The sequence below is a fragment of the Heptranchias perlo genome, chromosome 1 (genome assembly GCF_035084215.1).
Source record: "Heptranchias perlo isolate sHepPer1 chromosome 1, sHepPer1.hap1, whole genome shotgun sequence".
In the NCBI taxonomy this organism is placed as follows: Eukaryota; Metazoa; Chordata; class Chondrichthyes; order Hexanchiformes; family Hexanchidae; genus Heptranchias; species Heptranchias perlo.
The window spans coordinates 63,311,531-63,330,547 of record NC_090325.1 but is presented as its reverse complement, the minus strand read 5'-3'; the positions used below and the strand labels follow the sequence as shown (position 1 = coordinate 63,330,547).

Below are 19,017 nucleotides of genomic sequence, written 5' to 3'. Positions count from 1 at the left end.
GATAGGTCTGGCCCAAAAGTTAAAATTCTAAATTGGGGAAAGGCCAATTTTGATGGTATTAGACAGGAACTTTCAGAAGTTGATTGGGAGAGTCTGTTGGCAGGCAAAGGGACGTCTGGTAAGTGGGAGGCTTTCAAAAGTGTGTTAACCAGGGTTCAGGGTAAGCACATTCCTTATAAAGTGAAGGGCAAGGCTGGTAGAAGTAGGGAACCTTGGATGACTCGGGAGATTGAGGCACGAGTCAAAAAGAAGAAGGAGGCATATGACATGCATAGGCAGCTGGGATCAAGTGGATCCCTTGAAGAGTATAGAGATTGCCGGAGTAGAGTTAAGAGAGAAATCAGGAGGGCAAAAAGGGGATATGAGATTGCTTTGGCAGATCAGGCAAAGGTGAATCCAAAGAGCTTCTACAAATACATAAAGGGCAAAAGGGTAACTAGGGAGAGAGTAGGGCCTCTTAAGGATCAACAAGGTCATCTATGTGCGGAACCACAAGAGATGGGTGAGATCCTGAATGAATATTTCACATCGGTATTTAGGGTTGAGAAAGGCATGGATGTTAGGGAACTTGGGGAAATAAATAGTGATGTCTTGAGGAGTGTACATATTACAGAGAGGGAGGTGCTGGAAGTCTTAACGCGCATCAAGGTAGATAAATCTCCGGGACCTGATGAAATGTATCCCAGGACGTTATGGGAGGTTAGGGAGGAAATTGCGGGTCCCCTAGCAGAGATATTTGAATCATCCACCGCTACAGGTGAGGTGCCTGAAGATTGGAGGGTAGCAAATGTTGTGCCTTTGTTTAAGAAGGGCGGCAGGGAAAAGCCTGGGAACTACAGACCAGTGAGCCTGACATCTGTAGTGGGTAAGTTGTTAGAGGGTATTCTGAGGGACAGGATCTACAGGCATTTGGAGAGGCAGGGACTAATTAGGAACAGTCAGCATGGTTTTGTGAGAGGAAAATCATGTCTCACGAATTTGATTGAGTTTTTTGAAGGGGTAACCAAGAAGATAGATGAGGGCTGTGCAGTAGACGTGGTCTACATGGACTTCAGCAAAGCATTTGACAAGGTACCGCATGGTAGGTTGTTACATAAGGTTAAATCTCATGGGATCCAAGGTGAGGTAGCCAATTGGATACAAAATTGGCTTGACGACAGAAGACAGAGGGTGGTTGTAGAGGGTTGTTTTTCAAACTGGAGGCCTGTGTCCAGCGGTGTGCCTCAGGGATCGGTGCTGGGTCCGCTGTTATTTGTTATTTATATTAATGATTTGGATGAGAATTTAGGAGGCATGGTTAGTAAGTTTGCAGATGACACCAAGATTGGTGGCATTGTGGACAGTGAAGAAGGTTATCTAGGATTGCAACGGGATCTTGATAAATTGGGCCAGTGGGCCGATGAATGGCAGATGGAGTTTAATTTAGATAAATGTGAGGTGATGCATTTTGGTAGATCGAATCGGGCCAGGACCTACTCCGTTAATGGTAGGGCGTTGGGGAGAGTTATAGAACAAAGAGATCTGGGAGTACAGATTCATAGCTCCTTGAAAGTGGAGTCACAGGTGGATTGGGTGGTGAAGAAGGCATTCGGCATGCTTGGTTTCATTGGTCAGAACATTGAATGCAGGAGTTGGGATGTCTTGTTGAAGTTGTACAGGGCATTGGTGAGGCCACACTTGGAGTACTGTGTACAGTTCTGGTCACCCTATTATAGAAAGGATATTATTAAACTAGAAAGAGTGCAGAAAAGATTTACTAGGATGCTACCGGGACTTGATGGTTTGACTTACAGGGAGAGGTTAGACAGACTGGGACTTTTTTCCCTGGAGAGTAGGAGGTTAAGGGGTGATCTTATAGAAGTCTATAAAATAATGAGGGGCATAGATAAGGTCGATAGTCAAAATCTTTTCCCAAAGGTAGGGGAGTCTATAACGAGGGGGCACAGATTTAAGGTGAGAGGGGAGAGATACAAAAGGGTCCAGAGGGGCAATTTTTTCACTCAAAGGGTGGTGAGTGTCTGGAACGAGCTGCCAGAGGCAGTAGTAGAGGCGGGTACAATTTTGTCTTTTAAAAAGCATTTGGACAGTTACATGGGTAAGATGGGTATCGAGGGATATGGGCCAAGTGCAGGCAATTGGGACTAGCTTAGTGGTATAAACTGGGCGACATGGACATGGTGGGCCGAAGGGCCTGTTTCCATGTTGTAACTTCTATGATTCTATGATAAGTGGTTCGTCAATCAAAATAGGGAACCCACCCTCTGGTTCCTCATGACTGCCTCGTGATGTTTGGACACAGGTCTGTGAAAGTGCCCTTCCCCTAAGAAACTGTCTTTATTACCAGTTCTGTACTCAGTCTCAAGGCTATATGGTCATTCATTTCTGTTAGTCAGACAATTATCACATAAGCAAACAATAGCTCTTCAGTGTGTCTTTGGTGAGAACTAAAACATAAGCTTTCTATTATATTCAGCTGATCAGTTAACATGGTCAACTTATCCATCATGCATTTCTTCTTTTTATGGTTTAAGGGTATTAGAAAATTAATATGGTCAAGTCCACATTTATGGTTTAGGTGTATTAGAAAGTTAATATGGTCAGGCATCTCTTTATGGTTTTCCACACTTCACTATTCCAATGCTCTCCTGGCTGCCTTTCCATCCTCCACACTCCATAAACTTCAGCTCATCCAAAACTCTGCTGCCCATACCTTATCCTGTCTTGTTCCAAGTCTTGCTCACCCATTACCTCTATCCTTGCTGACCGACACTGGCTCCCAGTCACCCAATGCTTCCAATTTAAAATTCTCTTGCTTGTGTTTAAATCCTTGCCCCTCTTTATCGCTGTAACCTCCTCTAATCCAACAACCCTCCTAGAATTTGCATTCCTCTGATTCTGGCCTCTTTTGCTTCCCACTACCCTTTGCCCCACCATTGGCAGCCAGGCCTTCAGCTCTGGAATTCCCATGCCAAAACACCCCACCTCCTTTAAAACCCTCTTTAAAATCCACCTCTTTGACTAAGCTTTTGGTCACCCCATCTTTGGCTTGGCATCCATTTTTGTCTGATTATGCTTCTGTGAAGCAACTATATTCTACATTAAAGATGCTAAATAATGCAATTTGTTATTGTAATACACATGTGTGAACTATTTCAGTTGATATTAGTTAATCATGAATTTGAACTGTGATAACTATCAAAACAGTTTTTGACCAATTAAAACTGTTGTAGAATAACTGAGCATGCACTCATAGAAATCTAGTCTGGTATGTTGTATTGGATTTTAGGTCTTGGTTAATCCTAAGCATTCAAAGAAGTTAGATCAAGAGGAAAAGTAGCAGTGATGAAAGGAACATGCAAGGAAGGAGAGTTGCAAATCATCTATTATAATATCACCAGCACAAAAATAAATTTAATCACCAGTTAAAACATATGGCACAAACATAAACTTATATCAGAATTTAGATTAATGTATAGTCTTTAACTCTACAAAGCTCAAGACTACCTAAATCTTAAATATTGCTTCCATAGATCGGAAGGCACTTTAAACATCTTTCTCACACTTCTGGACAGGATACAAGAAAACCTCACAAGTGAGCTTTAAGTGATCCTTCTCCCACTTTTAACTATCAACCCCTCTCTGTTGCAACCTTATTTGTCTCTCCCTTTTCAGTTGATACCAAGTACTGTGATCAACGCTTCTCTGAACTTTTCTTTCTTGTTTCCTTTAAGCTGCAAATACACTTTCCTACATGGTCTTCTGACTAATTATGTTATACTGAAATCAAAACTCATCATACTGTTTACTATTCAAACATATTCTTTCTCAAGACCTCAAAGCTGCAAAACTCCTTACCTCCCTCAGTCTTTTCTTCCTACAATATTTTTTTTAAACTCAAGCTTAGCATCACATATTCACTATTTCCTGATTTACCTAGTCTTCCTTTACCTTGATGGTGACCTGCATTATATTCTCCTTGTCCCTTCACCCTGGTTTCTCAATTTTAAAAAAATCCTATGCTTTGGACTTGCAGCTGAGATCCCTGAAACATTCGGTGTGTTACTTCCTGGTAATCCCCAACCCATCACCACACTAATCTATTTGCACAATCCTACTTGCCACAACTGTGATGAGCGTTACTTAGTTGGAAGAATAGCTCATGATCTGAAACAAAAATGCTATGCCGACTTGTCCTACAAAATGAACTTTGAGGATCAATGAATAATGCCATTGAATTATGATGGTCCATGGTCTAGATCACACTAGTGAGTAACCAAGTTCCTGTGCTAGTTATCTTTTTAATCTGACAGCTACAGGTTAACGTGAGGAGTCATTATCTTGAACAGTTCTTAGTTGAGACAGTGGATACATAGCCGAGCATGGTCACATCCATTATGGGAATCCGTGCCTTACTGGAAGCCACAAAGGATGGAGAGAAAATGAAAACTTATGGAAAATAAAAATTATATGAAACAAAAAGAGTAGCAAAAATAATTGGTTAACAGTAACATTTATTCAAAGATTAAGAGTAACAATCATAAAGACAACACAATTGATTTCATTCTTAGCCAGATGGACAGCTGTGATGGTGCCATTTATTTGGTTGATAGCCTGGTCCTTTTGTTCCAAGAGTAGTTTACGCCATAGGACTTTGGTTTGGGCTTCTTTACCCTCTTTTCCGCCACTTCATAACTCCAACCTGTGGTGATGCAGAAACATTTTAACATATCAGTATTTTATTTTATACACAATGAAAGCAGTTTCAAAACTTTAGATTGGACTTTTATTGCTATAAACCACAACAGTATATACAATGTGGTACTTTTATCTATAAAGTAAAACTTTGAAGTTATAAACAAAGTGAAATTTACAGCATTCATGGTTTGATTACTGTAGACTGTAAAAGTAGATTGACTTTTCAGAGAGCATTTATATACTACTGACTAAATGTTCTGAGCCTGCAGCAGCAAACTACCACATCCACCGCCCGCACGTGTAATACATATAAATACAAAACGTAGAAGTTGAAACACAGAAACCTGCTATTCGGCCCAACCATACCTTGTCCATGTTCGCCCTCCATGCAAGCAAACAGTCCCTAAACTCATCTACCCACCCTGTTCCCATATCCCTACATCTCCTTTTTCTTAATCTACCTATCCAATCTAATAGTCAATGTCAATAAATTTGCTGCCTTAACCACTAACCCTGGAAGCGAATTCCACAGACCCACAATTTTCTGTGTAAAGTAGTTTCTCCTGCCCTCTGTTCTAAATCTCTTATATTTAATCTTGTATCTATGGCCTCTCATTCTTGACCTCTCAATTATTGGAAACAGTTTGCTTCTATCTACTCTGCACCATCCTTTCATAAGTTTACACACTTCCATCATATTGCCCCATGATCTGAGTTGTTCTAACAAAAAAAAAGGCAGCATCCTAGCGAATCCACATTGTACCTCTCTAAAGTCTCAATATCCTTCCTAATGTGTGGAGCCCAATACTACACACATTATTTTAACTGAAATCTTAAGGTTTTATGTAAGTTCATCATTACCTCTTGGCTTTTATATCCTATACTTCTTATAATAAAATCTAGAATTCCATTTGCCTTTTTTAAAGATTGCCTTATCAACCTGCGATGCACACCTTTAATGTCCTGTGCGCCCGTACCCAAAATTCCGTGCTCTTCCACAGCACCAATCTTACTGTCACTCAGAGTATAATTACTGCTGTTACATTTTGTTTTTAAAAAAAGTATTATCTCACACTCACCGACTCTGAATTCAATCTGCCACTTTTTAGCCCATTCCCACATCTCATCAATAACACTTTGCAGCTTCTTTTGTTCTTCTAAAGAACCAACTATGGCCTGGAATTTCCTGCCAATTTAAGCCCTAAAAACGGCATAATTGCAGCACAATACCAATTTCTGCCGCAAAAGAGCCATGAAATTCTGACACAAGTGACATACACCCACCCATTCTTGCATGAAATAACATCAAATGTAATAGTCATCAGTGATGTACATAGGAACAGGAGTAGCCCCTCGTGCCTGCTCCGCCATTTGATAAGATCATGGCTAATCTGTGATCTAACTCCATATACCTGCCTTTGGTTGCCAAAAAGCTATCTATCTCAGATTTAAATTTAGCAATTGAGCTAGTATCAATTGCCGTTTGCGGAAGAGAGTTCCAAACTTCTGCAACCCTTTGTGTGTAAAAATGTTTTCTAATCTCGCTCCTGAAAGGTCTGGCTCTAATTTTTAAGACTGTGCCCCCTACTCCTAAAATCCCCAACCAGCGGAAATAGTTTCTCTCTATCCACCCTATCTGTTCCCCTTAATATCTTATAAACTTCAATCAGATCGCCCCTTAACCTTCGAAACTCCAGAGAATACAACCCCAATTTGTGTAATCTCTCCTCGTAACTTAACCCTTGAAGTCCGGGTATCATTCTAGTAAACCTACGCTGCACTCCCTCCAAGGCCAATATGTCCTTCCGAAGGTGCGGTGCCCAGAACTGCTCACAGTACTCCAGGCGCGGTCTAACCAGGGTTTTGTATAGCTGCAGCATAACTTCTGCCCCTTGTACTCTAGTCCTCTATATTTAAAAAAATAAAATAAATACGAGCCAAAGTATAGAAGCTTATGTGACAACTATTTCTGGAAAACTTGAATAATAACCTGGATTCTAAATTATTTGAAAACTTGATTACTACAAATCTTTGGTAGCGATACAATTCTGCACAAGCTTATATATATATTCCGTTGGGCCCTGGTGTTTGGTCTTTCTTTACACTAGGTACTTATCTAAAATTTACTTTTTATCCATTATATCACTATTTTCACTCCCAACCACTTCAGGATTACCTCCTTCCCAAAATCCTTCTCCTTAGTAAACACCGATGTGAAGTATAAATCTACAAATAGTCATCGACAAATTGAGATTCCCCTCCTGAGGAGTCAATTCTCTTTTTACTGGTATACTTGTAAAATACTTTACTGTTCCTTTTGATTTTTTTTCTATAACATTTTTCATCATATTCCTTAACCTCTTTTCTTACTTTTTCATATTCTCCTTTAGTTTTTTCATTATTCTTATAGTTCTCTTAGCCCCTCTTCAATTTTAATTGGTTTCTAACCTCTTTATTTATACATGGCATCCTAAAACCACTCATAGTTTCCTTCTATTTTTAATGGAATATCCTTATTCTGTGCCTTTGTAATCACTTAAAAAACAATCTAAACAACAATCTGTTGATCTACAGTCCTGCATGCCAATTTTTCCTTCCATCTCTGGAAAATTGCAGGTAATATGCCTGTGATTTTCTGATACAGCTGGTGAGATACCTTGCTGCTGGCACAGATGTGGAAATTGTGCTCCTAACATAATATTTTTTTTCCTAATTGAAGCAGCATAGTGTTATCAAACTACTACTTTTGCCATCGATGCAGTTTTCATTTGCACAGTAATGCAACAGTGATGGCATAACTCAGGTTCTGATCTAACTACTGAGCACACTGAAGGCAGGAAATGCAAAACTACCTCTAGTAGATAGGGCATTACTTGAGTCCAGTGCAAAGTTATGCTCTAAAATTGTCAAGCAGCCCATTGGACCCTCTGGCCACTTTATGAACTTAGCTTTGAATTATGTTACTGTTAGGAGAGTGGCATCACTCCCATTTATGCTATCATAATAACTGCACACCATATCCAGTGGACTGCTTAGCACTTCTAGAGCATGGCTTTGCACTGGGTTTGAGTCTGCTGGCTGAACTCTACGGATGAAAGGAAGTTTAAAAAAAAATGACCAGATTTGGAGGCAATAACACATTAGTTGTAACTTTGTTTATCTCAATGCATTGCCCAATATATGCTAAATATGTCAATAATGATGCATAAATCCCATTAATTACTGTAAAATTAAGAATGCATTGTAGAATTCAGAACACAAATGAATTCTGAAAATCATTTTAATAATGCAGGAATTCAGAAACAAAACCAAGATCTTAATGCTACAAACATAACTATGAACAACCTCATGACTTAAAGGCCTATGTTCAAAACACGTCATATATAGATAATTTTGTTCCACAAATATCCTATAGCACATAAAGGTAGTCTTATTGAGGCACTTTCATTAATCTAGTTTACTCTTTGCATTTTTCTTTTACATTGCTACTTGCATATCTTTTGGTTGGAAAGTTGTAGAATGTTTAGTCCAGAACGCTTACATCTAAACAGAAGCTTGAAGTAAGAATTTATCTGGAATGCTGTTCACAAAAGGTGTCTGTTTTAAATTAATTGCAAATGGTCACTCCTGCTATATCAACGGCATTAAAAAAAATTACTGATTGGAATTTTTAGACAATTATTTGAATCACTCAAATGTGAAAGTCAAATTATAACCAGGTTGTTGTTTTTACAGATAAGAGTAGAAATTCTGATCAGCAAAGTTCACATAAGAAGGTTTAACAAGCCCGTACTACATTCCTATTTTTACACAGGCAGCAACCCATTTAAAATATAGTTTTGAAAAAAATTCCATTGTTTTTCTCAGCCTTTGAATATTAAGATTATAAAACACCAATAAATAAAATGAGATAAATTAGCTATGTGCTAAATGTTCAAAGATCCTTCCATGTTGTTACCAATTTCATCAGAAACGATGTGGTAATACAACTGTTCAAGGTAAAGCTACAACAGAACATTGTGATCATGATTAAGAAGCAATTTTAAATCCAGCGCCAAGATTTTAAAAAAAATAGCAAATTACCATTTTTTTCCACAAAGGCAATTGCGTCCTCTTTGGTGGCAAAAGCCAAAACTGTGTTTGACAGTGGATCCGCTCTGAAATGAGAGTAAAGAATTATAAACCTTTTACACAATCTAACTTCTATCATATTAACTTTGATTCTAATTATAACACTTCAATCTGCACAAAATATAAACTGTAAATATAAACTAGCCAGTTTCTCTACCACCGAGAAGGACAAGAGCAGCAATGTCATAGAAGGATGATCACCTCTAAGTCACACAGTATCCTGACATGGACATATATCGCTGTTCCTTCATCATCGCTGGGTTAATATCCTCGAATTCCCTATCAAACCATGTGGTAGCATCCTCACCACAAGGACTGCAGCAGTTTAAGGAGAAAGCCTACCATCACTTTCTCAGAACAACTAAGCATGGACAATAAATGCAGTCTTGCCTGCATCTAGAGTTCAAATAAAAAAAAGTTTCATATTATCTGAAAATGGACTATTATCATTTTGAGATATCAGTACTGTTCTCGTAGCCAGGATTACAAATTAGGTATTCAGTTCAGAGTGAATTCCTTTTATCTGCATAGGGAAACCTCATCTCTGCTCATCACCTTCATTAATAACTTGGCTAAAATCAGGAACTTGTTGGGAGGATAATCATTAGTACAGAACAGTGCCCAACATGTGTAGGCATATCAGGACCAGTAGGTCTGGTTGATTTTACTTCTAAATACTGTTTCTTAAAAAATGCTGCTCATTTATTTTTGCAAAAACATTTCTTTGCAACAATTCCCAACTTAACAAAAAACAGATCAGGTGTAAAAAGAAAAGTTTTTATGGTCAAATTTCTGAAGGTATAAACTCCTGCAGATGAATGGTTCAATGGGGCATCAGTCATCTTCTGGTACTTTGCCCAAGTAGCCATTCTTCATGGGATTATTTCACAATGGGAGTCAGCATAGCTGAACGCTGTCCCATTCTCGCCTAATGTGCACTCTCCAGCAAGGATTACGGGATAGTGATCACCTGGATTGATTTTCCCCAGCTTAACTTAAGGTTAATTAACGCAGGGATGCTGAAGCCAATCTACTCCTGCTCCAATATAACATCTCCCAGTTCGGCTTAATTTAGGGAATGAACCCGAGGGCTTGTGGTCTGTACATCTGTTACATGACTTAACAGAATCATTGAGGTAACCACTAGTTAATACCTTTGAAATATTTTCTGGAATATACTGGTTCTTAAAGAATTAATCTAATCAAATGGATGTGAATACTACAGTTGAAACAACTCCCTCATGGTTTTTTAAAACCCTCTTTATATTCTAGAGAGGCAATGAAGCTGGGTTTTTCAGCTCTTGAATTCAATTACTGAAGGATTACGAAAAATTAAAATGGGGAGAAAAATTAAAAGCATGGCTGGGGGTTAATTCAGGTGAAAAATGATTTTCAAAACTGAAATTTCAACTTCAAAGTCTATTAAAAACATCAAGGCTTGAGATTTCATTATATTTTGTACCCCTGGTATAACTTAACTCTTATCAGGGCTAAAAGGTTAAATTATGAGGACAGGGTGCATAGACTAGACTTGTATTCCCTTGAGAATAAAAGATTAAGAGGTAAACTAATTGAGGTGTTTAAGATGATTAAAGGATTTGATAGGGTAGAAAGAGAGAAACCTGGCAAACCTGATTGAATTTTTTGAAGAGGTGACTAAAGTAGTGTACAGGGGAATGTCAGTGGATGTTATTTATATGGACTTCTAGAAGGCATTTAATAAAGTCCCACAAAAGAGACTGTTAGCTAAGATAGAAGCCCATGGAATCGAGGGAAAAGTACGGACTTGGTTCGGAAAGTACGGAAAAGTACGGACTTGGCTGAGCGAAAGGCGACAGAGAGTAGGGATAATGGGAAGGTACTCACATTGGCAGGATGTGACTAGTGGAGTCCCACACGGATCTGTCTTGGGGCCTTGATTATTCACAATATTTATTAATGACTTAGATGAAGGCATTGAAAGTCTCATATCTAAGTTTGCCGATGACACAAAGATTGGTGGCATTGTAAGCAGTGTAGACGAAAACATAAAATTACAAAGCGATATTGATAGATTAGGTGAATGGGCAAAACTGTGGCAAATGGAATTCAATGTAGACAAATGTGAGGTCATCCATTTTGGATCAAAAAAGGATAGAACAGGGTACTTTCTAAATGGTAAAAAGTTTAAAAACAGTGGATGTCCAAAGGGACCTTGGGGTTCAGGTACATAGATCATTGAAGTGTCATGAACAGGTGCAGAAAATAATCAATAAGGCTAATGGAATGCTGGTCTTTATATCGAGAGGACTAGAGTACAAAGGGGCAGAAGTTATGCTGCAGCTATACCAAACCCTGGTTAGACCGCACCTGGAGTACTGAGCAGTTCTGGGCACCGCACCTTCGAAAGGACATATTGGCCTTGGAGGGAGTGCAGCGTAGGTTTACTGGAATGATACCAGGACTTCAAGGGTTAAGTTACGATGAGAGATTATACAAATTGGGGTTGTATTCTCTAGAGCTTCAAAGGTTAAGGGGTGATCTGATTGAAGTTTATAAGATATTAAGGGGAACAGATAGGGTGGATCGAGAGAAACTATTTCCACTGGTTGGGGATTCTAGGACTAGGTGGCACAGTCTAAAAATTAGAACCAGACTTTTCAGGGGTGAGATTAGAAAACACTTCTACACACAAAGGGTGGTAGAAGTTTGGAACTCTCTTCCGCAAACGGCAATGGATACTAGCTCAATTGCTAAATTTAAATCTGAGATAGATAGCTTTTTGGCAACCAAAGGTATTAAGGGATATGGGCCAAAGGCAGGTATATGGAGTTAGATCACAGATCAGCCATGATCTTATCAAATGGCAGAGCGGGCTCGAGGGGCTGAATGGCCTACTCCTGTTCCTACATTCCTATGTCTGGAACACTCTTCCCGAAGCCACCTTTGAAAACCTTCTCAAGACTCATCTATTTGACCATGCATTTGGTCAAACTTTCCTAATTCTTCCACCAGCGTTTGGTCCGCACTCTTCCCCCATGAAGCACAGTGGGGTATTTCATTACTTTAAAGATAATACATAAATGCAAGCTGTTGTTGCTGATTAGAGTTATGCCTTTGAATGGGTTGTGCGTAACTTTTTCTTTGTAGACAACTGGCCTGTTCCAATTTTCCCACAGGTAATACCCAAGTACTTATGAGAATGTGAGATCTGCACGTGTGAAGATCTGAAAGTTAATTTTAAATGCAAGAATGTTTACTAAGTGTAAATTGTCAGGCTATGTAGGTGAGTGTAGTTTAGTAGGGTAAAGGACAGTGATTTAAAGGGCAGATTTGTTTTCTACAAGCAGAGATAAATGTTATTTTCATCAAGTTACTGCATAATGTCATGGAAATAAGCAGTTTTATTGGTGAATTGGATATGGGATTTGAAGCTCACTTCAGGGTTGAATAGTACATCTAAGTTACACAGCATCTTGTTCAGCCTGATATCTTATGTGCAGTTTTTTGTAAACCTTGTGGTTTACAAAGTAGTCATGCAGCACTTTATTCAGGAGAACTGACTTCTGAGAACAAATTTAACCTGAGTTTATTTGTACATAATTAAACAATATGAAAGTAATATTTATTAAAAATAAAACTCACGTGGATGCCCAACCCATTAAGGGATTTTCCCAGCGTTCCCTAGTGTCAAACTCCATTTTCCAAATCTTTGTGTTGTTCACACCGGACTGCATTGCATTCCTTGCTGGAACAAAAATCCTCACTTTTCGTGTTTTTACATGGACTACTGGAACCCCGGTTACTGGACTGATATCCTAGTTGTCAGAAACAGAAGACGGTGAATCACATATAAATTCAACCAAATGCTTACACAGATTTACCAATACGGCCCTTTTCTTGTAAGTGGAAGGTAGATAACTCAATTATAAACGTGGTTTGCAAATCATTGCACATCCCAAATACCATGGAATAATTTTTTAACCAGCTTGCCAGGCAAGTATGCGATTCATAGTTATGGTATCTGTGGCATTGTTTGGAGGATTTTTTTTTTACACATCTAATGAGCAGCAGCTGTGTGTTCTTCCAAACAGTGCAAGGGCCACAACATTATCACCATAGTCACAGACAACATTACTTCTTAAAATTAGTTTTGTTTACTATCCTGTAACACTTTGCATTCCTATGTTTGTACATCCTTTGTATTGTTTCATGTTCTGACAATGAAACCAGCCCATGACTTTGACAAAGCATTTAATGAACTCTCACTTGAGACTATTAAAAAAGCCGTAGTTATCTTTGTGTACAATTATATAAATTGCTTGTCAGGTATCATTTCATTTCACGAATCCGAGTCTAATATAGCTCTGACTAAGAAGATCAATGTTTTTTATTCTGCCAGCTGTATGAAAAAGATGTGAGCTTGGGCACTTTTAAATTAAGCAGCTGAAGACAGCAGTTCCATAGCACAAAACTGCCTCGTTCTTCAATACAAATTGGTACTCCCACCTGTGATGTTGCTATATCTATACTGACTTGAATGCAGCATCAAATTTGTAACCCAAAACTGTTTGATCTTAAATACGTGCATCAAATCACCACCCAGTGAGGTCCATCTAGACAGGTGGTCTGAGATTGGAGCAGTACAAAACTGGATCTGGTATAACAACTAGAAGTGGCACAGCATCCCAAAGACTGTTGTACTATATGATTTATTAGTCCAGTTATACTGAAACTAGTCTGAAGTAGAGGTGCATATGATATTTAATCCTTTTTCATATGCTAACTGAATAGCAAAGTTGGCGCAGTACCCTTTAACCATTTAAAGATGATTTTGTATAATTTGAACATGTTCTAGCTTATTGCTAACAAATCCTCTTCTTGTCTAGATCTTTTGTTGCTAAGGAAAGAAAAAATTCATAATGCTTTATCCTGTGTCAAGAGGCAATGTCCTATTAACTCCTTTCCATGATCCAGAGTACATATCAGCATGGAAGTTGCTCAGTACACGGAGAACATCACTCAGAGTGAAGAAAACCGCACCTTCGATCAATTAACAGTCTTTCACCTTTATTAATCTTGCTTCATATACCAAGAGTATCCCAAAGTTAACAGATTGGAAAGACCTATATGATTCAGAGGCACAGCAAAGGCCTGCAAACATTTCTGCTAAATCGTATGTTCCATTTGCAGCTAGAGACTTCAACGTATGGTGAATATTATTATTCCATACATATGCATTACATGGATCTTTCAAAGCAATATTTTTAAATTAGATAAAGTTTCAGCTCTGTTGAATAGCGTTTAGTTTTCCCAGGAGGAATCATTGCCTGTCAGTCAGTGAGCAGTAGCTGATACGTTCCATTAATGACTTAGCCATTCCATGTTCTGTGAACAAGCTGACCCAATGTTTTCTTTTCGTAGGATACAAATAATTGACTGGACTTCCTGAAACTTACTTCCATCCATGTGTAAGAGGGTACTGTGCACATCCACAGTCAGATCTAATTTCATTTTTCCAGATCTAACGAAACGTTAACAGGTTCAGTAGGCAAGTCACTTTTTTGTTTTTAATAGCAAAATCATTGAGTGCTATTTTGTTGTGATGTCTGTTAAACCTCAAAATTCCAGAATTTAAGATGCTGTACAATAGACCAGTAATTGCCAAACTTTTCTGTTTGGGGGACCCCTGCAAATTTTGGCACATTTCTGAGGGCCAACCTTGTATGAAATTCTGATAAACAGCTGGAGCTACTCAAAGGAAACTGGTGCTATTACTGCAGAAAATATTTCTTACTATACAGCATTAGAAACAATATGCTAGTAAGTCAAGATCTACAGAAAATACAGAATTTGAGATACTGTGCTTCCAGTCCTTGTGATGCCTGGCTCCAGAGGGACAGGAATCTGACAGCTTTGCAGATCCTCTGGATCCCCTTCCCACCCCTCCTCATGTATCCTGGGGTCCACAGATCTCAGTTTGAAAACCAATGCAGTAGGATGAGCAGCTTTTCCAAATGAATTCTTAATTTGGGTGTGGAAAGTATATCCAGAATTTTCCATTGGACTTATAAACTGTCCATTGTGCAAATGTGGCAACGTTAATTAAAAAAAGCCAATTATACTGCTCTATGTTCAAATTCCCTCAAAAAAGGCACCTCAAATAATATAGTGGCTTCATAATATAAACTGAGTTACTTAATTCCTAGTTAAAAATAATCATTCTGTAAAAACATTTATGTGGTCACCTCCAGTGGCAGCTTGTTCCCCAACAGCAACATAAACAGAATGAGGGCTTATTGGAGGTGCCATTTTTTGCCACTGGCAGGCCAACAAAGCAATTTTGGGCTTATAAGGCATGTACAATTCTTGTCCAGCCATTGGGAAAGGTGGAACTGGCAGGCAGTTAGCTGCAAAGCACAATTTTAAAACAGCTGCACGCACTAGGGATCCAGAACCTGTATTAGAGATTTTCTTCCTAAAGTGGTCTTCCAGGTTTGTGTACATACAGGTGGCATAACAGGGTGGAGTTGGAAACATTTGTAACAAAAACAAACTCTCTCAAAACAGACCCTTGGTGTTTGCTGGAAGCACGTCAAGTCTTAGAGAAATTGCACTGGGCTATCAATAGGTAGGTCACAGAATTTTCACAGTCCAGTACAAGTCCAAACAGCCATGTTCCATCCAGTGATAATAAACCCTGTTTAAAATTCTATCTTGTGCATGCGGAGTTCCAGACAAAAAGGCACAATATATTAAGTTTTGTTACTGGTATTCTTTGGAGATCTTTTTTGACAGATACAGAATGGCAATGTGGAGCTGCAGTAAGCTCTTGTGTTCCTGACAAACATATATGGAGATCTGAGAGAATCTTAAGAAAGTTGTCAGTTGGGCCACATTTCTTGATGACAGTTAAGAGCTAATTTCTTCATCAAGTCCACTGGTGTGTATGGCTTTGAACATTACTGAGTCCAGGAACAAGAAGTGGGACTCTTTGCAGCCTACCAACACTAGATGTCAAAGCTGCTGAGAGTAGGATTAATCTTTTCTGAGGTTTCCCATTCTTCTGCCTGCTTTTCCAGCCATGTTTGTTTAATTGTAAATCTGGTGTAATTACTAAGCCAAAGAGCTAAATGTTTAACTGAATGGAGTTTACAACCATTATAAGAATACACTTGTTAACATCAAGATTAATGTTACTGGATAATTGTATCATAAAAAGGGAAAGAGAAAGAAGATACATTAATTTGTATGACAAAATTCCAAGAAGAAATAATTTTTTGACGTTTTTTTTAAAAACACCACTTAGGAACATGTCCTTCCATCAGGAAGAGCAAACCTTTCATATGGAGGGTTAGAGTCTAAATTTCTAGCTGAAAATGCAGGACACCATAGAGAGATGTATTCTCTGACTTTCCAGAGTATTTCTTGTGGTGTGGATGGGGGAAATGGGAGTTAGAAGCATGTAACCTTTTTGCAAATTAAATGATTATATGAAGACTTAGTCTTATGATAAAGTTAAAATAATGCAGTCACCAATTACCATTAGCTGGTAAAAATAAGTGTTTTACTGCAGAAGGTGGTTTCTTCTCTTTCATTCCTCGCTAGTGATTATTGATGAACTTGATGGTGTTGAAATATCCTTGTACAAAAGAAGAGGGTTTGCTGCAAAACCAGTCAAACTGTTCACAGCTTCAGTCTGTAGACATGCCACTGAGTCTCCTGGGAAGTTAAAGTCCCCTGTACCCATCTGTTTCCCAGATGTGTTGCCTAGCCAGTCTAGAAATTATCTGAAGTAAATGATAAGCAAGGCAGTGAATCTAGTTATCGAATGCTTGTCAGGAAATGCTATCCCTTGTAAATCCACCAACAGAAATCTTGTACAAATGAGTTATCCACCTTCACCCATTTGTGGCTTGGTAGGGAGAAAGAGAGGGGGAAAAAAGTGGGCACCCGCTTGAACAGATTGGTGTGAGGCCTCATTAAAAAGTTTGGAGTGTTGCACTATAAAATTGGTTGTAGTCATTGGACTTCATGCCCTGCTTAGTCCTGCTACGATCCTAGTCCCAGGCACGCGACAGAATGTGTTTGTTTCCATAAAAATTGCAGTTATTTCAGCTTTGTACTTTGCCACATTTGTTACATTTTAGTCAGGAATAGCAATTTATTAAAAAAAAGTAATAAAATACTGTTTTACAGAGTGAAGTGCCTTTTTCAGGATTCTAGGCTATAAATTATAATTGACCGCATGGTATCTTCATCCCACACACGCGTTCATTCTTTCTCTCTCGGCTTTATGTGTGCATTACGTGTGTCCGGATGACTTCGAATGTGGAACGAGAAAGAGGAACTATGAACTGCTGCTAGGTTTGGCAATGGATTTCCTTGAAACATATGTCTTTTTATTAAAGAGCAGCACAGCTCTTTAATACCATACCAGATCATGAGCTATAAAATTTAATTTAGCCCCCCCACCTAAAAAAAGAGATTTGCTCATGAAAAACTGAACCAGAAAAGTTCCCTGGATCTACTGTAGCAGGGTGAAATCTAATATAGTAGTGTAGTAATCTGTTAAACTGTTGATGAATTCTATTAATAATTGCTATTTTCTTTTTATAGATCCATACTACGATAGAAGTATTGAAACTTACAGCATAGGAGACCATTCAGCCCATCACATCAGTGCTGGCACTTTTCTAGAGCTATCCAAAACTAATCCCACTGCCATGATTCTCGCAATAGCCTTGCATCTTCCAATGCTTCAAATACTTATCTTAAATGATGCAATGGTCTCTGACTCAATCGCTCCCTGTGACAAAGCACTCTATGCTCCAATGACCATCTGTGTAAAGAAATTTCTCCTAATATCTCTCCTCAATCTTAGTAGTGTGGGATCAACAATTTAAAATGATTACTGACTCCCGAACCAAAGGAAATAATCTTTCCCTATTCACTCTATATGAACTCTTCATAATTTTAAAAACCTCTCTTAAATCTCCTCTTAGCCTTTTCTGGTCTAGTGGAAATAGTCCCAGTATCTCAAGTCTATCGTCACACTCTTAAAATAATGCAGTTACCAACGTTTTGTATCAATTCTTCATTAATTCCTTACTCTTGTACACTAAACCCAAAATTCTATTGGCCTTTTTTATGTCTTTATCTACTTGCACTCACACTTTCAATGTACTTGAACTCTTACTTATTTCCGTTCATGTACAATCTTTATATTAAGTGTATATGCCTTTTCCTTGTTTTTTCTCCCCAAAAGTATTGCCTCAGACCTTTCCACATTAAATTGCATCTGCCACCTATCTGTCCATTCTGTTAACCTGTCTAAGGTCTCCTGAAGTCTTTTACGGTTCTCCTTACTATTTGCCATACTGTCTACTTTGGTGTTGTCAGCAAGTTTGGAGATTTTGTTCTCTATACCCAAGTCCGAATCATCTATGTACACCAAGTACAAAAGTAGATACAGCACTAATTCCTGGGTTACACCACTTCTAACCCTTCTCCATTTCCAGGAACACCCATTAACCCCAACTCTTTGTTTCCTGACCATTAGCCAACTTTCTATCCATGCTGCTACATTTCCTCATACCATATGCCTGAACTTTTCTTAACTAAACGCCTTGAGACAATATCTCGAATGCCTTCTGAAAATCCATGTACACTACATCTACTGCATTTCTGTTTTCTATCCAATTGGTCACTTCGTTAGTAAACATTAAATCGGTCAAGCATGACTTACCTTTAACAATTCAATGCTGGCTGTTCTTGATTAACCCATGCTCACTAACTTTATCTTGAATTATGCATTGTAAGAGTTTGCCCACAACTGATGTTAGAGTAACTGGTCTATAGTTGCCTGGTTTGTCCTTCTTTCCCTTCTTAAACAAGGGTGTTACATCTGCTTCTCTCGAGTTCCATAGTACAATTTACATATTTAAGGACGAATGAAAAATTGTGCGCCGAACCTGTGCTATCCCATCTGACTTCTTTCCACAGCTAGATAGAGTGGATAGGAAGGACCTATTTCCCTTAGTGGAGGGGTCAATAACCAGGGGGCATAGATTTAAAGTGATTGGTAGAAGGATTAGAGCAGAAATGAGGAAATTTTTTTTCACCCAGAGGGTGGTGAGGGTCTGGAACTCACTGCCTGAGAGGGTGGTAAAGGCAGAAACCCTCAACTCATTAAAAAAAATCCCTAGATGT

The 19,017-nt window shown here is 38.6% G+C and overlaps 1 protein-coding gene across 1 annotated transcript in view; it reads right to left on the bottom strand.

The window, feature by feature from the left end:
* Window positions 1–4,494: 4,494 nt before the first annotated feature.
* ndufs4 (NADH:ubiquinone oxidoreductase subunit S4) overlaps window positions 4,495–19,017 on the bottom strand; it is a 131,809-nt gene continuing 117,286 nt past the window's right edge. The window contains exons 3-5 of the mRNA XM_067985719.1: window positions 12,451–12,623; window positions 8,779–8,852; window positions 4,495–4,699 (exon numbers count right to left, since the gene is read on the bottom strand). Of these exons, the coding sequence (XP_067841820.1) occupies window positions 4,596–4,699; window positions 8,779–8,852; window positions 12,451–12,623 (351 nt within the window). The 3' untranslated portion in view covers window positions 4,495–4,595. The remainder of the gene's footprint in view (window positions 4,700–8,778; window positions 8,853–12,450; window positions 12,624–19,017) is intronic.